At 34.9% G+C, this 26255-nt stretch overlaps 1 protein-coding gene across 2 annotated transcripts in view; it reads left to right on the top strand.

The window, feature by feature from the left end:
* Positions 1-26255, top strand: part of CFAP299 (cilia and flagella associated protein 299) — a 609967-nt gene that overhangs the window by 501880 nt on the left and 81832 nt on the right. For both annotated transcript variants that reach the window (XM_082463951.1, XM_082463950.1), the window contains exon 4: positions 3950-4092. In XM_082463951.1, the coding sequence (XP_082320077.1) occupies positions 3950-4092 (143 nt within the window). The remainder of the gene's footprint in view (positions 1-3949; positions 4093-26255) is intronic.

Here is a 26255-nt window from a genome sequence, read left to right as displayed (position 1 = left end):
AGATATTTTAAGGCTATCTTTTCAAAGGTTTATTCAAGTTTAGAATTATTATATCTTTCTGTAAATGGAATCTTTCATCATTATCTAGTGACTCTCCATCTCCAGTAATGCTTTTTGCCTTAAAGTCCATTTTGCCTAATATTAATATGCCAATACCAGCTCTCTTTTGGATAGAAACTTTCTTATGTGTATTCTTTGATTATTTAATTTTCAACCTTATATTTTACTTCATATTTTTGTATTCACTCTAATAATCTTTGTCTTTTAACTTAAACATTTGGCCATTTACATTTATTGTAATTACTTAATTATTTTAATTTATGATTATTGTATTAATTTGCTAGAGCTGCCATAACAAAATATCATAGACTGGGTAGCTTAAATAACAGAAATTTATTTTCTCATAGTTCTCAAGGCTAGAAGTCCAAAACAGATCAAGGTGTTGGCAGATTTGGTTTCTTCTGAGGCCTTTCTCCTGGCTTGCAGATGATCCCTCTCACTGTGTCTTCACATGGTCTTTTCTCCATGCACACAACCCCCAATGTCTCTCTATGTGTCCAAATTTCCTCTTCTTATAAAGTCAGATTGCATTAGGGCCTACCCTAATGGGCTCATTTTTACTTATTAACTCTTTAAAGGTCCTTTGTCTAAAACATTCTCTGAGGTACTCAGAGTTAGGTTTCAACATATGGATTCTGAGGGAACACAATACAGCCCATAATACTATCATTACATTTGTGTATTTTACTTGTCCTGCCTCTTCCAAATTTTTCCTCTTCCTTCTTGCCTTCTGTTTCATTGATTGATTGCTTTTTCCTCACTTTGTTTTATCCTCTAATAATTTAAAGATGATATACACTATCTCCTGTTGTGACCCAAATTTATACATACATATTTAGCAAATTCTAGAATTAATCAGTATAGCTGCCCTCATTCTAAAAAATTTAGACACTCCAACTTTAACTCTGACAACTTTCTCCAAACATACATTTATATAAAAAATTTTAGGCATACTGTTATTTTTATTACAGAAGATACTGTTACTATTTAACACAGTCAACAATTTTTTATATTTACCTATATATTTATAATATTTGATTATATTCCTTATCTATTCTATTTTTTCTTATTATTCTACTCTTTATCTCTAACTTGCCAGCTGGAGTCACATTCTTTTGCCTGAAGTACATCCTGCAGAATTTCTTTGAGCAAGAGGCTGTTGTTAGCCAAGTCTCTTATTTATTTATTTATTTATTTGGTCTAAAAAATCTATATATTGTTCACCATAAAAGTGTTTTCTCTAGATGTAACTCTGGAATGATTCTTCTTCTTTTCTCTGAACACAGTGGAGATATTTTTTTCATCCTTTTTTTGTTTCTCAGCTTTATGTTGCTGCAATATGTCCTGTTAGTCTGTCTATCTGAAAGACTGGATTTTGTTTTCTGTCACCCCCACCTGACATAATCATGAAATCTTTGCTGAGATTCTCTAAGGTTGGGCAATACCTGGATGACTTTAAGTTTCTGCTTTCCTCTCTGGGCTCCTGCTTTCATTTATTTTTTGGACTCTGAGTATTCATCATTTTCTTGCCAGTGTCTCAATGCATGTTACAAGTTATTTTTTAGATTTTATCCAGATTTCGTATTTGTTTTCAGCAGGAAGGTCAGTTACAATATCTGGTATGCTATTCTGCTGGAAGAATAAGGCTGGTCCATCTCTTATTTAAAGAGAGAAAGACAGAGAAACAGAGACAAAAGCAGAGACAGACAGAGACAGAGGAGCTTTCTTTTCTGTTAATAGAGTTCCATTTTGAAAGTAAAGGACTTATTTTGGATCTTTCTCCCCCTCTCTGTCCCTGCATGATTTGCCTTACATCCGGAGCAGCCTTGATTGAATAAAGATTACAAGCACCTTTCGTATTACATATGAAATATGTATAGCTCATGGCCTTGTTTAAGTAGGGACAGCAAAGTTAGTTACTGGTTTAGTTGTGTGAGAATCTCAAGAAGTCTAAGTTACTATCCATTTAAATTTTGTGCTGTATAAACTAAAAACTAGGTGACTAAAAGCATGGAGAAATCTATATACATTTAACTGGGAGTTACATGGGGGAAATGAGAAGGACTATGGATTGAGTTTATACACAATTGGGCACAGGAATAACAATGACTATTAGTTCATCCAGGCATATCTATGGGAAACATCACTAATCCAGCACAACCCTCCCTCCCCTTGAGCTAAGAAAGTGCCTCAGGATTCTTCTTAGCACAGTCTTCTCAGCACCCAACGCTGTTCCATAGTAAGCTGGAAGATGAAGCATCAGCAGAATAACAAATAATTGTAAATTGTGTCTCTGTTCCTCCATTTTTCCGTTGGCATATTGTTAGCAACCTGTTTTCATAGGTGTAGGAGGAAAAAGAATTATTTCAATTTTCTAACTTCACCCTTTTGGAAACTCTGCTATCTAAGGTGACCTGTGTTAGTACTCCCTATAATTGACTACACAAATACCCAACAAGTAACAATCCAGTAATTGCTCAAGAGGAGCAGGAAGGCTTGTTTACAGGTTCTTCCAAATATAGAACTTCTCCATGAAATTCTACATTTTGATCTAGATTTGGAAATGAATACATTATGAGCTTTTCCAATTATACTTAGGGTTTTTTTCTTTTTCTTTTTTTCCTCCTAGAACTTGAGATCAATGTCTATTGGCTTGAGCAGGAAAATACTACAATTCTTCTGTTTGCATTACCTTGTTTCCACTTTAGGGCCTTTCTACCAGCTGTTCCCTTTGCCTGATAGGCTCCTATTCTAGATCTTTACAAGGCTTACCTCTTCTTAGCCTTCAAGTCTTGGCTTGAAGACCTCCTCAAGGTCTTTTCTGATTACTCTACCTAAAGTAGCCTTCACCACCACCAACTCCTCTAGCCAACCATCTTCTTTATTTGCTTTATAACACTTATCCCTCACTGTAAGTATTGCTTTCTTTTCATGTCTATTGTCTGTCTCTGCTTACCTAAACATAAGTTCCAAGAGATCAGGACCTTTACTGACTTGCTTATCACTGTATACTTGGCACATTCAACAGTGTCTCACATGTAGTAGCTGCTCAAAGATATTTGTGAAGGAATTGATACAAAGGAGAAATATGTACTTTCTGTATAGGTTTGACCTATAGAATTAATTTTGTAAAGAGATTTTAATTTGTAAAGAGATTTTTTTTTTTAACTATTTATTTATTGGTCATGCTGTGCAGCATGCGGATCTTAGTTCCCTGAACAGGGATCAATCCTGCACTCCCTGCAATAGAAGCACAGAGTCTTAACCACTGGACCACCAGGGAAGTCCCAAGAGATTTTAATTTGCAAAGAGATTTTAATTTTGTAGAGACTTTTTTGACTCTTATGATAATAAAAAGAAGGGACCCCATTTCTCTATATATAACATAAAATATATAGGTTTTTAAATGGAAAAAGAATGTAATGATTAGAAGGACAAACACATAGCCTGGGTTTTAATCTGAGCTTCTCAATTTACTAGCTGTGTGAGGTACTCAACCTCTCTGTTTTTCAGTTTTTTAACTTGCAAAATGATGGCAAAGAGAAGACAATGGGACTGGGAAAAAAGTAAATAATGTATTTCAAATACTGAAAATAATGTCTGTCCTTAGGAAGACGTCTATGAGTTATTTATTGACATTGTTATATACAATTACTATATATAAGCATTATATGCATGTTCAGTTAACTTTTCATAAATTTCTTCACTGCCAGGAGAAAATAATAATACCTACCCCATAGGATCATGGTAAGTATGAAGCGTAAAGCACTTAGAATAGGATATAACACAGGTATCACTCAATAACTGTAGATTTTATTATCATGTAAAATTTACTGAAATGAGTTTTGTTCATTTTACTCTCTCCATTCTCTATTTTTCTATGTACTAGTCCGTGATCTTTATTCGTGACAGAAATTCTCATGGGCAGGAGGTATCAGGATACATTGACTATGCCCACAGGCTAAAGACTGAAGATTTTGAAGTCTACTTTAGTGGAAAAAAAAGACTTCTTCCAAGACCCACAGATATGAGGTAAGTTGTGCACATTTCTCACACCTTCAATAAGAGAACAAGCTTCTCAGAGGTAAAGATAAGGATTTTAATTTTATTTTCTGGAACGCTAATGTATATATAGCAAGAATGTGGTAAGAGTGGTTTGAATAAAAAGTAAATACATTTTAAAACGGGGAATGAACGTGGATGCATATTTTCCATTAACAGCCTGAGGAAGGGAACTCTTCAGAGATGAGATAAGTAAATTCTCAGTGACATTCCTTTTAAATGATAAGTAGAGCCTAAAATTTGCTACTCTCACATGGCTCTTGCACCACTTGGGACTTCGTCTGTCTAGAAGCCTCAAGAGCAGTCCATGGAACACATTCTCCTCCCGTTTTTGTTTGTTTGTTTGTTTGTTTGTTTTTTGGCCTATTTGGGGATTTCTTCTACTCATGATTCTTTTTACTACTGACCCCTATCCTTTCCTCTGTAACCCTTATCCCACCACATAGGATCTACTCTACAAAGTCAACCTATTTATAGATCCCGATCCTTCTACCACCTCCTGAATAGCTCTCAAGCTAAACTTTTTATTCTACACCTCTCACTTATCATAGAACACAAAAGTAGTAGCAGCATTCTGCTTTAACTCTCCACTGCTGTATCCAGATTATTTAACACTTTTTTAAATTGGGGTATTAATGAGAACCTGCTGTATAGCACAGGGAACTCCACTTCACTGTACAGCAGATTATTTGACACTTTTAACAACACTATTCCTCTGACATTCCTGCCCTCTTGTGCCCATCCTTCTTGGTATTATCTGAAGACTTCATAACCCATCACTGTTTCATGGACATACCCCTTTTCCTATCCAACCTAGATGCATAGCAAAATCATTTAACTTGCCTCTTGCAATAAATAATCCCAGCTGCCCATGTCTTTTTGTGCTTTGGTTGTATCTGTCCTGATAACCCTCAAAAGCAGATTGACCCAATTATCCTCTTGCTTGCACCATTAGCTTGACCCCTGAGTAACACAGAAGGAAATTTTAAGAAATTTCACAAAGGTGTGGATGGCTGCTACCAGTGATTTATGGTCTCCAAACTCAGCCAGCCCCTTTTTGGCCCTCAGCCACCAATTTATTTGCTGTTTCTCAATTCTTAGTTTCACCATTCTCCCTCCAAAATATTCTGAAGCTTCACCACTCTCTCAAAACCATTGTTCTCAACTGCTGACCCTGACTCCTGTCCATATTTGCCTCACATTTCACAGAGAACGTTGAGTCTAAACATAGAAACCAACACCTGATCTGTCTGTCTCTCTGTCAACCAAAATCAGCTTCCTCACTAGCTGGCGCCCCCCTCAGAAGTGCCCTTCTGATTATTCCCAATCACAATTCCATTCTGGCTGCTACTGGCCCCTGGACCCACCATCTATGTTCAGAACACATCCACCCCTAACTCTTAGAACACCACATGCCCTCCTTCCCTCAGCCCACCTCTCAGAGGCCCAATTTGCTGCACACTTGTCCACATTCCCCCAACACAGCAAGGCTTAGGCTTCCCCAAAGACCACGAGGGTGTATATGCCCTCAGAGTGACTCAGGCTTTTCTGGTGACATTTCTGAAATAAAATAAGTGGCTGCACTCTCTACTTTTTGAAACAGTTTTTTTCTGGAAAAAAAATTAGTAGTTCATTTTTATTAAGTGAAATATTCCTTTATACATGCATCTACTCTCACCACATTTTTCCAGATTCAGAGAGAAAAGGACTCCTTGACTTGGTTAGAGCTAATTTATTCAACTTGTTTTTTATCCTTTTCACTCTTCTTTTCACTGAAGCCATACTTCATTTATTATTCTCCTTTTTTTTAATATATTCTCCAACTGACTCTCCCAACTGGCTCTTTTATCTTGCCTCTAAACATGCTGGAACCATTTCTATATTAAAGAAAAGAAATCCTCTACCTCTCTTACAGTTTCCAGCTAAGCTCCTCAAAAGAACAAGTGTCTCCAACCCTCACTTCTCATGTAGGTGCTAACCCATTGTAATTAGCCCTCTGCCACCATTATTCAAATGAAACAACTCCTGCTAAAATCACCAGTGACTGCCAATTTCAAAATCTTATGCACTATTTTTATTTCTCATCCTATTTAACTTCTCTACATTATGTAATTACTGTTGATTAATCCTTATGCTGATTAATTCTTTCTTCTCAAAACTATTCAAATATTCTAACATTTTATGTCAGAATCTCTCATTGAACTCTCCCCTTCTTTATTTCATGCATGTTGGTAATCACCAGAGTTCATCCTTGGACTTCTTTTCTTATATGCATTCTCTTGAGTGATTTGATCACTTTTCTGGAGTGGAGTTGTCTTTGAAACTATAACCCCAGCACAGATCTCTTCTTATTTAAGACTCAATTATCTTATTGCTCACTTGAGAACCTTCTGGGTATCCCATTAGCATCTAAAACTTATTTTCAAAATTAAAATCATTTTTATCTGTAAAACCTACTGTTGCTTCTGTGTCCCCTTTCTTGGCAAATAGTACCACCCTGGTAACCCAACGCAAAATCCAAATGTTATCCTAGACCTCTTCCTCTCCATCACCACCACCTCTATAACTAATGATTTACTAAAAATACTAGAATCTGTTCTTAACAGCTTTGTTTATATTAAAGCAAATATAAAATATGTCATTTCACTTGTAAACACTTCAGTATGAATCTTCATGTGATAACATTTTAAATGAAACCATCATGACATGATACCTAACAAAATAATTCCTTAATATCATCTAATACCTAGTTAGTCCTTATTCATACTTCATTGACTATCTTAAAGTTATCTTTCCATAGCTGGTTAGACCAAATCAAAATCCAAATTATACTGTGTTATTCTTTTACTTTATAACAGCCCCCTTCCTTCTTTTTATCTTTTATGCTGTGATTTGTTGGAGAAACTAGGTCATTTGTCCTAAGAAATGTCATATTCTAAATGTGACTGATTGTGCTCATACTGTTGTTTGTTACACACTCCCTCTATCCTCCTATTTCCTGTCAACTGGCTTGACGAAATTCAGTTTCAATTTTTTTTTAGGTAAGATTTTTTAAAATTTGAAACTCTGCGAGTTTGATCAGTGGGTTCAGGTGGTGTCAGTCTGATGACTCTATCATAAAGTTCCCATCAAATTTCACCCAGTGGTTTTAGCATACAATAACGAAGGCTACCTAAATGTTTTTACTAAGGTTTGTATAATGGTGATTTTCTAATTCTATCATTCATTCTGCATATTTTAGCTAGAATTCTTCTACAGAGAATAACTTTTCCTCATTGTTTATTTGATTGCCCTGAAATAGAATTCAATTCATGCAGAAAGACAAAATAAATGTTTTATTATTTTCCTAAGTTTATGAAAAAATGCAAAGCCGAAAGCACAAGAGTATACAGATAGTGCCAAATTGTTTTCAAAGTGGTTATGCTATTTTATATCCACCAAAAATACTATATAAGTGCTCTCATTAGCCCTCATTCTTACCAACACATGACATCTACAAACTTTTTTTTCCACTGTGCTAAGTTATAATTGATCTCTCATGGTGGTCTTAATTTTTATTTTTGTGTTTACTAGTCAGATTGGGCATCTTTTATTGGTTGTTCAGATTTCCTTTCTTTGAAGTATCTATTAAGACTTTTCCTCATTTTTTCTATTGGTTATTTATTCTTCTTTTTCTTATAAATTGCAGGAGTTCCTTTTATTTTTTTGAATATTGATTAATCCTTTGCCTCTTATATATATTGAAAAATATAATCTTCCAGTATGTGATTCTCCTTTCACTTCCTTTACGTGGACTTTTGATGGTCAGAAGTCAGAAGTTTTGATAGATTAGTTCATTCTATTAATCTTTTCCTCAGAGGTTTGCATTTTTTGTGTTTTGTTTAACAAATTCCTACCTTTCTGGAAGTCATAAAGATATTGTCCTATAAAGTACTATAGTTTTGCTTTTTATTTTATATCTTTAACCTACCTGAATTTAAGACTGTATATGGTGGTTAGGTAAGGGTGCACTTTCTGTTTTTGTCTTCCATATGACTAATAATGTGTCCTAGCAACATTTATTGAAAAGTCCACTATCCCTTCTCCCACATCTGCAACACCATTTGTGTCAAAAGTTGAGTTCTGTATGTGCTGGTTTGTTTCTGGGCTCACTCTTTTGTTTTACTGTTCTCTCCTTAAAATAATAAAATCTTACTCATTTGTTATATGTTCATAATAATTCTTGATATAAAGAAGGGCAATTTCTCCATCTGGTTTTTCTTTTTCAAGAGTATCTAGTCTATGCTTGTCCTTTACTCTGTCATATAAATTTTAGTCAACTTCAAATATTCACACACAAAAAATGGTGTAATTTTGATTGGAATTGCTTTCAAGTTATGACCAATGTACCACTGATTGACATCTTTATAGTATTAAGTCTTCCATTTATTTATTTACATTTATTTATGCCCTCTTTAATGTCTTTTAATAATATTTTATAATTTTCTCAATTAGAGAGTTTTGTCATTTTGGGGTTTTTTTCCTCCTCGGTGCCAGATAATTTCTGAGCTTTCAAACAAAATTAGCTCTATTACGAAGACCCCACTGTAAAATTTGACCATGTTGAGTTTAATTTAAGCCATCCATCAGAATCAGACTTCAGATTTTTCACTCAAGAGATTTCATGCCATTAAATGACTTAAAACAGTTGTTACTAGAGGAAAAAAATATCTTTGGTATCCATAATTCCACACTTAGTTTGATTCAGAACTAAAACAAAGACTTTTTAAAGCTTTCAAAATGTCCCTTTCTATTTACTTATCTTTTGACATGCTGTTTTATTCTGTGTAGGAAGAGACAGTAGTTCTGTGATTAGAATCCTGCCTTGCATTTTTACTGTGGAAAACATAAATATGAGCAGACAGCTGCAACTGTTATGAAATGCAGCAGTAGAAAGGGCCGAGAGCTTGATCATCTTGTCAATTCAGACTTCATCTTGACCATGTGTTTACAATTCAGTACCTTCCTTTGGGCATGATTGTGAATAAACTATAAGCAAATAGCATGTTACTGTTTACCAAGTTCCTTTACACTTCCCTAGAACAACTTTGTGAAATAGGTTCAACAAGCATTATACTTAACATCCGAGGGAGGATAAAAGAGGATAAATCACTTGCTAAAGTTCACAAGTGAAACAGTGATAAGTGAGAACAAGTTCTTAGGAATTCACTGCTCACTTCCAAAACACTCTTCTAGGTTTAAAAGTGTTTGTATCCTGAGGACATTTGCACTATGTAGAATCCTTGAGTTACATTCTGCCCCACATTTAGCTGCTTAACTTTCTGTATTTATGTATTGTTGAACAAAGATCTAAGGTCTGCCTGTCAAGCTCTACCCATCCCTCAAATAGAATGGTCAGGAGGAAATGAAAAAGTTCTCTTTGTGTTTCTCTTTGGAGAGTCCATGAAATATTCATACCCTTGACCGAGGAATGCCCCTAAATACTAAAGCTTAGAGAGGTATTATTGTCAAATTTCCCTTGCCGTCCCATTGTCTGTTTTATTAAAATGTTGAACGTGCCAAATCTCTGAAGTTAGAACTATAAAGTTGCACTTATCCTGTGCTTAAACGCATTCTCATGAAAGCATCTGGTAACATATTGGCAGGTTCTGAAGTTTAAAAAAAAAAGGAGTAAATGACTCAGTGCTTCTACAAGTGGTATATAAAATATTGCCTATTTTAAAGTTATTAATATTATTCCACATCTAAATATGGTGACCAAACATTAGAATATCAATTTAGTCTCTTCAACTGATATTTGCTAAATTTTAAAGAGAAGGGAGTGCTTTGGAGGGGAAAGTGCTGATGGAAGGAGGCTTGCCATAACCATCTAGCTCCTAGATATTCAAAGTGTGGTCCATGGACCAGGAGCACTGACACCACCTGAGAGCCTGTAAGAAGTGAAGGATCTCAGGCTCTATTCCAACCAGTGAAGCAGAAATGTCATTTTAACATGATGCCCCAAATTTCAATATGCATATTAAAGTCTGAGAAGCATACTCTAGACCTGTGCTGTCCAGTAGGGTCGCCACTAGCCATATATGGCTATTGAGTACTTTCAGTGTAACTAACCCTGAATTAAGATGTGCTGTAAGTGTAAAATACACACCTGATTTTGAAGACATCATAAAAATATAAAATAAGTTATTAATAAATTTACATTCACTATGTGTTAAAATAATAATATGCTAGATATATTGAGTTAAATGAGATATATTATTAAAGTTATTTTCACATATTTCTTCTTACTTGTTTTTAGTGTGGCTACTAGGAAATTCAAAATGACATATATGGCTCATGTTTATGGCTCACATTATACACACTCACACACACACAGAGCACTGTTCTGGTCTGCTGGTCCCCAACCCAGAGGTTCACTCCCATCCTGATCTTTAGGACCAGTACTGATCTTAGGTAAGTGTGATACAAGAAATCATAAACCAGAGATCACCATTTAATAGTGTCTGGCTGCAGACATGTTTTATTTGGCCTGCACAATATATTTAATAGTTGTGTCAATGTCAATGTTCTAGAAACAGGAAATGTCACATAAAATATCTTTGATTTGCAGATTCTCCTAAAAACTAATAAGGTCTTCCCACACTGAGCCTTCATTCTCTCATTCCAGCCATGATCTTGAATTAAATAGAAGCTACTCCGTGAGATGGGGTATGTTCTCACCAGATTAACAGAGACTTGCCCACTCATACTTATTGATAACTGCACTGTCATCCTTGAATCACTCATTCATATAACAACTATCAGATTCTTCTAGGCCTTTGAGTTTGTGACTTCTGGTCTAAATTCCCACCTTAGGTTTTTAAAGTCATATTTGCCAGTAGCCCAGTCATGATCTCCTTTGCTCGACCCCTCTGGGTGGGTTTAACTTCAGCCCTTGGGCTCTCTCAGGTTGTTCCATACCACTGTGACTGGTCTGAGTCAAAGCCTGAGATGATTAAGATGCTGATAAAAATTAACTGAGAGCTTACCGGGCACTAGGCACTGTGCTAAATAATTTATATACATCATTTCACTTACTCTTTACAACAACCTTATGGGTTAGGAATATTTTTCACATTTTAACATCAAAGAACATGCATCATAGTGGTGTTGACTGGCTTAACCAAAGTTACACATAGACAGTTGCACTCACAATCCAGGACCAAATAGAGATCTGTGGAACCCCAGATGCCATGATTTTTTTTAATCGATGCTACATGATTCTACATTAGGACTTTGTCATGAAAAGATATTTTCCCCTTTGGTCTTATATCCATATCCTAGTCATTGTCAGGTCATATATTTCTTTTGTAGATATGTATCTGACTTGACAAAACCTAATTTGGGGTTGTTTTTCAGAACTTTAAGCAATCCTGCTATCCATGGTTAAGACTGGGGAATTTCAGCCATCCTGTACCCACCCTTGCCACTTCCTCCTTTCACTGAGCTTGGCAGAAAACAACTCTTTGTACTTGACCAGGCTTTTATTTTCAGTCACTATGAGTAAGAATTATAGTGCCCCACAGCTTTGTGTGTGGAAGAGCTCGGGACAGAATTAAAAGTGGCCTTTAATTGTGGCTTCAGCCTAAAAATCTTTAGGGAAAAATTGGCCCTGACTTGTTGAACCTCAGTTATGTTCCAGGATACTTTTAGAATCTATTCATATCCTCTGAACTGTGGTTCACATAATTTTTGTAATATTTACATGGAATTCTTTTACAAATAAATTTAATTTTCCAATACTTAACTCCTTTTAGTTTTTCCTTATCCAAAGGTAAACATTAACTACTATCTCTCATGGAAGACTCAAGGATGCAGAAGAGAGATCTGAAAGATGGACCTCCTTCTGTTGGTCTACAAAACCCCAATATACTAGAATAGTTCCTACCGAATTCCTACTGAAATATCTGTCTACATTATTCTATGGTAGAATTCTATCTAGGCTGTTTGGCTCATTGCCTTAAAAAAAGTCAGAATCCCAGAACAATTATCTGGTAGTATCTTTAATTGTCTAGAATGTGTTTCCCTGAAGATTATGTCTCTGGGTAAACCTTAAGTGAATAATTAGAGATCTGAGACAACCTCTAGTTCACTGACAACATTTACTGTGGTTGTGACAGTATTATTCTTTTTTTTAAATTTATTTACTTTTTTTAATAATTTTTTTAAAATTTATTTATTTATTTATGGCTGTGTTGGGTCTTTGTTTCTGTGCTAGGGCTTTCTCTAGTTGTGGCAAGCGGGGGCCACTCTTCATCACGGTGCACGGGCCTCTCACTATCGTGGCCTCTCTTGTTGCGGAGCACAGGCTCCAGACACGCAGGCTCAGTAGTTGTGGCTCACGGGCCCAGTTGCTCCGCGGCATGTGGGATCTTCCCAGACCAGGGCTCGAACCCGTGTCCCCTGCATTGGCAGGCAGACTCTCAACCACTGTGCCACCAGGGAATCCCAAACAGTATTATTCTTTACACAGGATTTTTTCCAGCATTTAAAAAAATTTGGTAAAATATACATAGCATAAAATTTACCATTTTAACCATTTTTAAGTGTACTGTCCAGTGGCATTAAGTACATTCAAACTGTGCAACTCTTCCAAATTTTATTACAAAATTTTAAAAATTTTTGAAAAGTTTGAATAACAGTACAATAAATGCCAATATACTCACAACCTATACTAAACAACTGTTAACATTTTTCCAAATGTGCTTTAACTCTCTTTAGTATGTTGGTGTGTGTGTACCATTTTAAAGTAGCTTGCAGATTTTACCCCTAAATGTTCCACCATTCATGTCCTAAGAATAAGAACATTCTCCTATATAACATTACCATTATCATATATAAGAAAATTAATAATTATTTCCTATTATTATCTAATATCCAGCTCATATTCAAATTTTCCTAATTGTTCCAAAAAGTGTTTTGAACCATCATCCAAACAGTGTACAAAAATTGCATTGCTTATGTATTTTGACTCTCTTTTATTCTAAGATAGCACCTTCTCCCCTACTTTCCAACAAGGTATTTTTTTCTTGGTCGTGACATTGTTTTTTTAAAGAGATAAGGCCAGTTGCCTTTTACATTGTCCTGTATTCTGGATTTGTCTGATTGTTTCCTTGGAGTATTATTTGATTTGCTTCTCTCATATCTGTATTTTCTTTAAACTGGGAGATAAGTCTAAAAGCTTGATTGTATTAAGTGTAAAAATTTTTTCAGTAAGAATTCTTTATTGGTGACAACTATGTATTGCATCGTATCAGAAGGCGCTTAATGTCAAGTTGTCTTATAGTTAGTGATGCTCAATTTGACCCCTTAGTTAAAGAAGAAGTGTTAAATATCTCTTCAGAAAAGCTACATTTTATTTTCCTTGGGAAAATTTTATAGTAGCTAAACTAGTATGAACTAACATTTATGTATTTGTTTATTTCCTATTTAAAATCTATGTTTTTTAAAAGAAAGACTATTAGTAGCAAATTAACCTTGATATCCAGAGTTTTTTCATTTAATTGTCTAAATCAGAATAAAAGACAGTATTTGTTATAAAATAATTCAAATAAAGTTATACTGTAGAGCTGTCAGAAATCATAAACAATTTCCAATATGTAGATAAACTGTGCACCAAAACTGCACTTGTTTATGGAACTCAGAACCATTTTCCTAGAGAAACTATCAATCCATTTCCTAGGTCAACTCACAAAATGCCAAACCCATTATTTCTTTTGAAAATTTAATTTTGTTTTATGTAGCAAGAAGAAACTCTGTGACAGCAAATAAATGTCTCCACCCTTTTGCAAGTTCCCTGCTTCACGTATATGGTGACCATCCCATTTGGGTTAATTAAATAAATAGGGACACACCATGATAATCTTCCTTCAGATAACATATCTGTGACCATCATGGAATCAAAAAAGGAAAGTAACATGCTTCAGGGAACACATCTTGCTCTCTGGAGTAGTAGGCAAGATCAGTTCCTATTCTTTGAATACATGTAAATCAATACATTCCGGATAGATTCTGTTCAAAAGTCCAACATTCATAATTTGGGGAACACTATCAATCTGGTGATGATTGAAAATCTAAATATCTAAGGATGCTGAAGTGTAAATCTCACAAGTGAGAAGAGGATTAATGGCTTGCTTAAGCACAAAAGAGTAAATGTAGTAGAAGTGATGTGAATTAAATTTTTACATGATCATGCTGTCTATAGAATTAAGAGGAAACTATGGAGAGAGTAAAGATAGAAGCAGAGAAAAACAGAGGCTACTGGATCTAAAATGTCAACTTTCTCAATGGTAGTCCAGTAATTCCATACACTGGGTTTTCTGTTAAAGTTGGTCTAATCATGGGTTCTGAAACTTCAGCATACACATGAATCACATAGAAGACTTGTTAAAACCAGATTTCTGGACCCTACTCCCAGAGCTTTTAACTTAGCAAAATTAAAGTAGGACCTGAGAAATTGTATTACTAATAAATCCTCAAGTGATGCCGATGCTGCTAGTCCAGGCACCACCCTTTAAGAACCACTGGTCTACAGGATGCCTCTACTTCCCCCTGTCAATGCCAGGCATCAGGGCTGCCTGAGGAAAAGCTGGATCTGCATAGCAAACAGTGACAGTTTTACTTCTTTTCCAATTTGGATTCCTTTTATTTCTTTTTCTTCTCTGATTGTTGTGGCTAGGACTTACAAAACTGTGTTGAATAAAAGTGGCAAGAATGGTTGCATAGAGTGAGAAATTAGAAGTTTTTAACAAAGAATTAGAAAATATAAAGAACAACCAGACAGAATTAAAGAATACAGTAACTGAAATGAAAAATACACTAGAAGGGATCAATAGTAGACTAAATGAGGCAGAAGAACGGATCAGTGAGCTGGAAGACAGAGTAATGGGAATCACCGCTGTCAAACAGAAAAAAAGCAAAAAGAATGAAAAGAAATTAGGACAGTTTAAGAAACCTGTAGGACAACATCAAGCATGCTAATATTCACATTACAGGAGTCCCAGAAGGAGAAGAGAGAAATAGCTTGAGAAAATATATGAAGAGACAATAGCTGAAAACTCCCCTAATCTGGGGAAGGAAACAGTCACCCAAGTCCAAGAAGCACAGAGATTCTCCTACAGGATTAACCCACAGAGGAATACACCATGACACACTGTAATCAAAATGACAAAAATTAAAGATAAAGAGAGAATACTAAAAACAACAAGGGAAAAGCAACAAATAACATATAAGGGAACTCCCATAAGGCTATCAGCTGATTTTCAGTAGAAACTCTGCAGGCCAGAAGGGAGTTGCATGATATACTTATTATATAAACTTAAAGTGATGAAAGAGAAAAATCTACAACCAAGAATACTCTACCCAGCAAGGCTCTCATTCAGATTTGATGGAGAAATCAGAAGCTTTACAAACAAGCAAAAACTAAAAGAATTCAGCACCACCAAACCAGCTTTCCAACAAACGCTAAAGGATCTTCTCTAGGCAGAAAAGAAAAAGCCACAACTAGACACAAGAAAGTTACAAAATGGAAAAGCTCACTGGTAAAGGCAAACATACAATAAAGGTAGGAAATCATCCACACACAAAGCTAATAGGGAGGTTAAAAGACAAGAGTGGTAAAAACCATTTGTATCCACAATAAACAGTTAAGGAATACTCAAAACAATTAGATGTAAAATATAAAATCAAAAATGGTAATCATGGGAGGAGGAGAGTACAAATGCAGGGTATCTAAAATGCATTTGAAATTAAGAGATCAGCAACTTAAAACAAGCATTTATAAATACAGAGTCCTATACAAAATTCTCATGGTAACCACAAAACAAAAATCTGTAATAGATATACACACAAAAAAGAAAAAGGAACCCAAACATAACACTAAAGATAGTCATCATATCACAAGAGAAGAGAACAAAAGAAGAAAGAGGAAAAAAAGAGCTACAAAAGCAAATCCAAAGCAATTAACAAAAAGGCCATAGAATGTACATATCAATAATTACCTTAAACATAAATGGACTAAATTTCCAACCAAAAGACAGAGACTGGCTGAATGGATACAAAAACAAGACCCATATATTTGCTGCCTACAAGAAACTCACTTCAGGTCTAGAGACACATACAGACTGAAGGTGAGGGGTTGGAAAAAGGTATTCCACGCAAATGGAAATCAAAAGAAAGCTGGAGTGGCAATTCTCATATCAAACAAAATAGACTTTAAAATGAAGACTGTTACAAGAGACAAAGAAGGACACTACATACTGATCAAAAGATCAATCCAAGAACAAGATATAACAATTGTAAATATATATGCAGCCAATATAGGAGCACCTCAATATATAAGGCAAATGTTAACAGATATAAAAGGAGAACTTGACAGTAACACATTAATAGTGGGGGACTTCAACACCCCACTTACATCAATGCACAGATCATCCAGACAGAAAATTGATAAGGAAACACAGGCCTTAAAATGACACATTAGACCAGATGGACTTAATATTTATAGAGCATTCCATCCAAAAGCAGCAGAATGCACATTCTTTTCAAGTGCACATGGAACATTCTCCAGGATAGATCACATGCTGGACCACAAAGCAGCCCTCAGTAAATTTAAGAAAACTTAAATCATATCAAGCATCTTTTCCAAGCACAAGACTGTGATGCTAGAAATCAACTACAAGAAAAAAAAATGCAAAAACATAAACATGTGGAGGCTAAACAATATGCTACTAAACAACCAATGGATCACTGAAGAAATCAAAGAGGAAATAAAATATTACCTAGAGCCAAATGAAAATGAAAACACAATGATCCAAAACCTATGCGATGTAGAAGAAGCAGTTCTAAGAGGGAAGTTTATAGTGATACAATCTTACCTCAGGAAACAAGAAAAATCTCAAATAAACAACCTAACATTATGCCTAAAGCAGCTAGAGAAAGAAGAACAAACAAAACCCAAAAGTTTGGTTGGTTAGTAGAAGTTAGTAGAAGAAAGTTAGTAGAAGAAAAGAAATCATAAAGATCAGAGCAGAAATAAATGAAGTAGAAACTAAAAAACAGTAGAAAAGATCAATGAAACTAAAAGCTAGTTCTTTGAAAAGATAAACAAAATTGATAAACCTTTAGCCAGACTCATCAAGAAAAAAAGGGAGAGGGCTCAAATCAATACAATCATAAATGAAAAAGGAGAAGTTACAACTAACACTATAGAAATAAAAAGGATCATAAGAAACTACTACAAGCAACTATACACCAATAAAAGGGACAACCTAGAAGAAATGGACAAATTCTTAGAAAGGTACAATCTCCCAAGACTGAACTGGGAAGAAAGAGAAAATATGAACAGACCAATTACCAGTACTGAAATTAATTCAGTAATTTAAAAACTCCCAACAAGCAAAAGTCAAGGGCCAGATGGCTTCAGGGTGAATTCTACCATTTAGAGAAGAGTTGACACCTATCCTTCTGAAACTATTCCAAAAATTAAAGAGGAAAGAACACTTCAGAACCATTCTATGAGGCCACCATCACCCTGATACCAAAACCAGAAAAAGATAACACACAAAAAAGAAAATTACAGGCCAATATCACTGATGAACATAGATGCAAAACTCCTCAACAAAGACCAGCAAACCGACTCCAATAATACCTTAAAAGTATCATATACCATGAGCAAGTGGGATGTACCCCAGTGATGCAAGGATTTTTCAATATCCACAAATCAATCAATGTGATACACTGCATTAACAAATTGAAGAATAAAAGCCATATGATCATCTCAATAGATGCAGAAAAAGCTTTTGTTGAAATTCAACATTGATTTATGATAAAAACTCTTCAGAAAGTGGGCATAGATGGAACATAATAAAGACCATATATGACAAACCCACAGCTAACATCATTCTCAATGGTGAAAAACTGAAAGCATTTCCTCTAAGATCAGGAACAAGACAAGGATGCCCACTCTTGCCTCTTTTATTCAAAAACTAATTAAAATTTTAGTATAATCTTTCACTGTTTTCATAAATATCCAAGAATATAGAGTGTGATATGTACAAAGTATCTGAATTTCCTTCTGGTTTTTGTATAGAAATGATTTCCTTTATATTATCAAATTTCCATTTGGTTCTACTTTGTTACATAAAAGGAGTGTGTTGGGCAATAAGTTGGGATACAAGAGCTTATAAAATTTAGAACTTGAACTGTCAAGTTACTTATAAAATAAAATTCATTCCAGTTCTACTAATTTATGAAATTGAATGAAGCAATGTGAGAACAGTTTCTTTAAACAATATATGATTTAATTTTCAAATGTTACAAAATTTTTCACATAAATTTCAAAACCAGAACAACAATTTGAAAAATCAAGCTGATCTTAAAGATTTTGTTGTAAAGAGAACACTCTGTGTGTTATTTTTTATTTTCCCTACCCCTACTTTTAGGAGTAAGGCTGCTCATTTTAAAAGAATTAAATAATTCAGTTCAATTTGATGACTTCTCAATTTGTTTTCATGAGCAAATGAGAAGAATGAAATCAAAATCCTGATTCAATTGTGTCTTACCTTTGTCTATTTCTATAAGAGGATCCAGGAACATACAAAGATTTCACACCTCGCCCTAGGCACACTCAGCTGAAGAAGGCAAACCCAACTGCAGTTTGCCTGAGCATTTGAATTCAGGAACAATTAATATAATTCTTTGATTTCCTGACTTTCCCACATTAGCACAATTAGATGTTATTTAGCTATGGAAACAACAATACAGTGTATATATTCAAACTCTCACACACACAAATATTATAAAGGCTTGTTAACACATTCATATTCTGAGTCATTTGTGTTCCATCACACATAAATTTGTAAAGGCACAACAGAAGGGAAGTTAACTTGATGACATGCATCTACAAATTCCGTACCAACATTTTTATTCTTTTAACTCTCAGGATCTTTACTTTATATCAACATTTATATTTGATTTTTACTTATTCTTACATAATCATTTTTCGAGAAAGAATGTGAACCAGATAAGCCCTCAGGCTGTGTAATTCTGATTCATGAACACACCTTACAATCCGGTAATCCATGTGCATGCACTTCTGTGCCAAAATTTAATGAAATGGAATAATGGCACTTTAAATGGTTTAGCGTCTTTAGTCATAACCCAGAATTCAACCTCTCATTTCCCTCCCTTACCTTCAAATAAGGAAAGCAATAAAAAGTCCAACATGAACAGACAAGTCATTGGGAATGCCAACAATCCTTCTTATTAGTTCCCATAAGCTCTATCCATTGTCATCCATCTGAATGGAAGCCTGCATGTCTGATCTTTGGGATTTTACTGTTTAAGTTGGAGAGTATGCTGGTGCTTAAGTCCTTTGTCTGTGATGAACTGTCAAGAAAGTGCAGAAAAATGAACACAGAAAAGAAAGGAAAAGAAATTATTGCTTTAGTTCATCAGCTCATGTTGATTGAAGCCACTTTAAAGGCATTTGGGTGAAATACTCTGTAGAAATTAGTTAATCAACTTTTAGTAGAAAAGAACAAAATTAGAAGCTTTCTCAATTTGCTGGAAACGTCCATTTTCTTTATTTCCAAATGCATACTTTATGTTCTTCATAATTTGAGACCTTGTCTCCCATAGTTTTCAAAGAACACGTAAGATTTGAAGGATGCAGAAGCAGATAATGATGTTCGGTGCTTTTCTATAGTCAAGTTTACTTGAATACCTGCAGAAAATAAAAACATACATGTATATATGAGAACTGTCACAAAGAGATTTCAGTCACTGTGTCTGTGAAAGCCATGTAGGATTAAACCATAGTTTAGACTTGTATAAAGATGAAAATGAGCTATTTAGCTCATCTGGGAAGCAGCTGTACAGAACTGTGGAAGACAGTGGTAAGGAAAAATCACTATTAGGTAAACAAAGCAACAGAAAGATGGTGAAAAGGGTAAAGGAATAAGAAATTAGAATCCATTCAAACAAAACTTAACTTGGATGAATGAGGAAGAAAATCTTTTTCTGCCAACTCAGTAAATGTTTAATCTGGAAAAGCATGCTTCCACATCTGGCTTATGTTTAATATTGTAAATATTACCTCTTTGATTTTTTACTTTATTTTTGATGAAAATTTTTGTTTATTAACAAAAATAAAATAAAAATCAGTGGAGAGATGTATTAATATTACAAATGCTAGATATTTCAAATAAAATATTCAAATACAAAATAATACCTGTTTTCTAACATGTGCTAACAAAAGCTGCTAAAGAAGAAAATTGAAAATATTGGAAATAATAAACCTTTTTATTGTTTGAATATGAGTCACCTAATATATTAAATACTATGAAAGAAAATTCTCTAAATGACCAGAGAAGTAGTCATTTTGGTATACTTGCAATACAGCATGATTTTGAAAGTGAGTATAAATCATTTAAAAGGAACAAAGAAAGTAAAAATGATTCACTTGTGTTTATCTGTTTGAGGACAGTATTATAATGTTTTGTATGCAGGAATGAACTAGCTCCAAACTGAATTGTTTCTTAATTTTCTGAGGAATTACTCTGAGGGAGGCTTCTACACTTCAAGTCAGCCATACAAATTAGCATGTGTATGCCAAAGGCTTCCTGGCCCTTCTTTCTTGGGCTTCCAAAAGTCAGGTTATGTGTAAGTCAGTCCACAAAAAGAAGATAAATGGGATAAATTGGAGGTCTACCTACCTGGAAAGAGAAATAAGTGAAATTGAGCAATAACTTTCCTCTGCTTCTGCATGTAAAAATAAAGATAATAACTTACATTTGTGAAAGAGACATGTACCACAATGTTCATTGCAGCTCTATTTACAATAGCCAGGACATGGAAGCAACCTAAGTGTCCATCAACAGATGAATGGATAAAGAAGATGTGGCACATATATACAATGGAATATTACTCAGCCATAAAAAGAAATGAAATTGAGTTATTTGTAGTGAGGTGGATGGACCTAGAGTCTGTCATACAGAGTGAAGTAAGTCAGAAAGAGAAAAACAAATACCGTATGCTAACACATATATATGGAATCTAAAAAATAATTGGTTCTGATGAACTTAGGGGCAGGACAGGAATAAAGATGCAGATGTAGGGAATGGACTTGAGGGCATGGGGAGGGGGAAAGGTAAGCTGGGACAAAGTGAGAGAGTAGCATTGACATATATACACTACCAAATGTAAAAGAAATAGCTAGTGGGAAGCAGCTGCATAGCACAGGGAGATTAGCTCAGTGCTTTGTGACCACCTAGAGGGGTGGGATAGGGAGGGTGGGAGGGAAGCACCAGAGGGATGGGATATGGGGATATATGTATACATATAGCTGATTCATTTTGTTACACAGCAGAAACTAATACAACATTGTAAAGCAATTATACTCCAATAAAGATGTTAAAAAAAAAAAAAAAAGAAACTAGGGAGTGAAAGTTGGACAGGAGACAGGATATTAACTATTGTCAAAGTATCTTCCCACAAAAATACTTATTAATTACAAAGGGAAAAAGAGAAACTTTATAGTGGAGACATCTGGGCAGTGCCACCTTACTCTAGTGAGCAAACTACCAGACAAATCAACTTCAAGTGCCCCTCAAGGGGATGCAGCATCACACATCGTTCTATCAATATGTAGTTCCTGCCCAATACACATAATCTTCATGTTATTGTGAAGACACATCTGACAAGCACAAACTTGTGGAGTCTACAAAATAACTGACCTGTGATCTTTTGAAATATTAAGGTCATGAGAGTCAAGGGAGGGCTGAGGACCTGTTCCCAGAGACTAGACAAAGCTAGTTGCAACACGTGATCCTGGATGGATCCCTTTCCTAAAGAACGTTACTGGGAGAGTTGGCAAAACTTGAATAATGTCTCTGGGTAAAGGGTACATGAGAGTTCTTTGTACTATTCTTGTACTATTCTGTGAGTTTGACATGATTTCAAATGAGAAAGAATAAAAATTATGTTGTTAGAGTTCCTGAGAGTGTACTATTGGAATAAACCCTATTTGGTCACATGGAAAGAAAAAATAACTTACATTTGTGAGTCTATAGCACATTTTCACAAGCATTTTGTTGTTTTAATGTTCTTCACCCATACATTTTATTTCACCTAGTAATTATAACATGACTCAGAATAATAAAAATGTTATTATTATTAATAACATATAATATTAAAATGTTATAAATACTATAATAAAATATCTACAATGTATTACAAGAACACAGATTAAGGTGTGATTAATTAATCACTTGGGGGAAGTACAGGAGAGGCTGCTGCAAGAAAATAATTTGGCTTGTCCTTGAAAAACAGGTAGGAGTCTATGTAGTAGAAAAGTGGAGGATGGGGTATTCCAAATAGGAGCAAAAGCTCATGAGAGACCATGACAAATTTTAGGAACAGTGAGTAACTGATACCTATTCAGCAATCTTGGTCTCCTTGATACATCATATTCTAGGACCAAGCTGAAATGAAATATAATACACATAGGGAAAGAGGAAGGTAGGCTGGCAGGAAGTTTTTTAGCTGGTATTCCAAAGCAGTTTCTATAATTGTAGAAGAAATTAAACATTTTTAAATCTTTGTCATGAAATTCAGTAATAATATATTAACACCTACTATGAGCTAAACTCTACTTGACAGTGGGAATTCAGCAACAAACAGTAAAAGGCTAACTTCTCTTGAAGTGCTTATATTCTGGCAGATAAGACAGAAACAAAAATTATTAGATATAATGACCAAGGTTCTTAATTGCAGACAACAGAGTCTACTAAAGCTGCTTTAAGCACAAAGAGATTTAATAAGAATATAAATAGTTCACAAAATCATTTGAAGCACTGAAGAAACAGACTCCAGATTGAGTTTCTACACTTAAGTCACACAGCAGAACTGAGCTGGCAAAAAGCTGCAACTTCCACCACAATCAGGAAACTACATTATCAAGAAGCTTCTACCACTGTTGACAGCTCCAGAACCATGCTGGTTCTGCAACAATCAGGAGCTGCAGTATCTTGAATTTTCTGCCACACCTGCCACTTCTAGAACTGTGCCTTTTCTGCCAAAATCTGTTTGAGCAAAACTCTTCCTTATGGCCTTTGTCTCTCCCCACATAACTTAGTTCTAAATTAATTACCCCTCTGAGAGCTTCTAATTGGTGGAAACTAAATCACATGGAAAAACCCAGCTGCAAGGTAATTTTAGAAAAGTAGATTTTAGGCCTCCCACCTCAGCAGTTCAGGAAGGCACACCAGAAAGGGATTAGAATGGGTATTGAGCAAAACAATCCATGTTATCTGACAAAAGTGATGAGTAAATTGCATGACTTACAATTTGTAATAAATAATTTCAAAGAAATAAATAGGAGGCTAAGAGAGAACAAGCAGGCAGGAGTTGCTCTAGATAGGATGAGTAAGGACAGCTTTTCTGAATAGGTAAAATGTAGGCTTATTTCCTAAAAGAGGAGAGTGCTTCCTAACTTTCCACAAGAAGAGTGAGGAAAGATGATTTTAGGCAAAGAGATATATAGAGTCTAGTAAAGAGTGAGATCTCTAGAACCAAACTGGGTCAAAAACTTTCTCTGCCTCTTGCTTACTTTATGATCTTGGGCAAATTACTCAAACTCTCTCGTTATTCTTGTTTATAAAACAAAGATAATAATAATACCTACCAAAGAAGGTTACTGTGAGGATTGTATGATTTAGTGTGTGTAAAGCACTTACAAAAGTGACTGACACATAATATGTACAGTAAAAACGGTTGTCATTATCATTAACTTTTCCAACATGTTAAGTCTGAGTTATCTATGAGATAGGTCTAGAGATACAAATTTGAAAGTATTCAACAGAAAATTAGTATTTAAATCTCTGGGAAGGAATGTTGCTAACTAGGGAAAAGAATAGAAGAGATATAAGGTGAAAATGCCAAATTTTAGATGTTGGGAAGGGAAAAGAACCCAGTAAACTAAACAGAAGGAAGGTACAGTGGCATAGAAGGAAAAGCAGAGCCCAATCATATGATGGAATTCAGCATAGTGATTATTGTTAATAACACTCATATACTTGAAAGTTGCTAAGAGAGTAGAGCTTAAATGTCATCACAAAAAAAGAAATATTAATTATGTGATGTGATACAGGAATTAGCTAACACTGTGGTGGTAATCATTTTGCAGTATATAAGGGTATCAAATCAACACAGTGTATACCTTAAAGTTATACGATGTTATATGTCAATTATAATTCAGTAAAGCTAGGGGGAAAAGAATGAAGAAGTGCCATCTATTGATTAAGATGAGCATTTTAAAAAGTCCACTGTGTCTGGAAATGTGGAGAACATTAGTGAACTTTATAAGAACTGTTTCTGTCACATGGTGGTGGTATTGTGAAAACTGTATTGTAGTGGATTGAAAGGCGACTTGGCGGTGGAGAAAGAGAAACAGCATGAGTAGAAAACTCTAGAAGTTCGATGAGAAAAGAAATCAAAGTGGAAGAAATTGTAGGGGTGTGTGTGTGTATGTGTGTGTGTGTGTGTTGGTAGGGGTAGATGAGAATAGTAGTCAATCAAGGAAGAGAGATATGAGAACTAAAAAAGTTCTTTAGGACAAGATAGAAGAGCAAAAAGGAAACGGAATGGCATTCAAATCATCCCATCCTATGTCATTCTAAATCAATTCTTTTATATTTTTCTCTTATACGTATACATGCCCATTTCCTATAACTACACAATGATTATAATAGGGAGGTATTTAAATAGCAATGTCCTTGTCTGGTTATATGCCTTATATTTAAAGAACCTGGGCTTTGGAATCACTCAGCCTTCATTTCTAATTCTGGTTCTGTCATCTTGGACAAGCGTTTGACTTCTATGACCCTTAGCTTCTACATCTTATAAAAGTTGATAAATAATATCTTCCTCAAATGATAGAGGATCATATGATCATATGGTATCGCATGTAAAGTACCTAGCATGAAAACTAACCCATAGGAGATACTTAATATATTAAGGCATTGTTAATTATTTCATTAAGTGCTGAGTGTCAATGAGTAGTGAAGTTGGTTTAAAAAATGTGGGATTAAAAGGAATTTATAAAGGCCAGTAACAATGTAAATTTCATAGACCACCTATCATGTGGAATATACTTTGAGAAAAATACATGAAATGCTAGAATAATTTTGGTTCTAAAACTGGAAAATGGACAGTTGTGAAACAGCATGAGAAAAAATCACAAGTCACCACCATAGTAAGCAACTATGCACAAATCAGATGGCAAGGTTGCGTATTGAGGCAGGACTCTCCCTTGGGGCATGAAGGGGTGGAGAAGGAATGTGGAAGGGTAAACAAAATATACCCAATGCAGAATAAAACAGTTTCAAGTATAGGATCTGTAGCATAGACTAGAACATGCACACATGTGTGCGCGCGTGCACACACACACACACACACACGAACACATTACATATTAAGCAATTTTAATTTTTGAAATCCATTGCTTTATCAAAGGGTTGATTTTTTTTTTAGCAACCCTCAGGATCTGCTAGAGACATTCTCTTCTCCCTTGGATGAAGCAGTATAATTATGTAATGGATGTTACTGGATATTCTTATTAAACATTCTGGGTCTTTCTGAGGGTGAAAAAAGAACAGAAATCATTTGCTCTCATATTCCATCATAGCAAACATTTTCAAGAAAGATGTTTGGCTTCACTCTGTCAATTCTAAGATGCTTATGGTCCTTAGGTATTGCCACAGGTATATGACAGCTTGTTTTATCTGCTTGGAACTTTAAAACCCACTGAAATTGGGTCACTGTGCAAATATTCATCTTATTCCACTGTCTAGAATGACAGGTTTCTGGACTACGGATTTAATAATTATTAACATATTATCCTCTTGGCTCAATCACTGTCAGCTATTTGTCCAACTCTCTCATTTCTTTCAGATATGGATACCTAGTTTAGCTTAAATATGACTAGAGGCTTATTAAGCCGACAGTTTCCAAAGAGAACTCTAAATTAATCTTCTTTCAAAGTTTTAGAATAGTTTTCATTTTTCCTTCTCAAAGATTGCCAGGTAAATTCTCCC

This window comes from Balaenoptera physalus (genome assembly GCF_965194825.1).
Source record: "Balaenoptera physalus genome assembly, chromosome: 5".
Lineage (NCBI taxonomy): Eukaryota > Metazoa > Chordata > Mammalia > Artiodactyla > Balaenopteridae > Balaenoptera > Balaenoptera physalus.
Note: the sequence above shows the minus strand (reverse complement) of the source record. Positions and strands in the feature narration are given on the sequence as shown.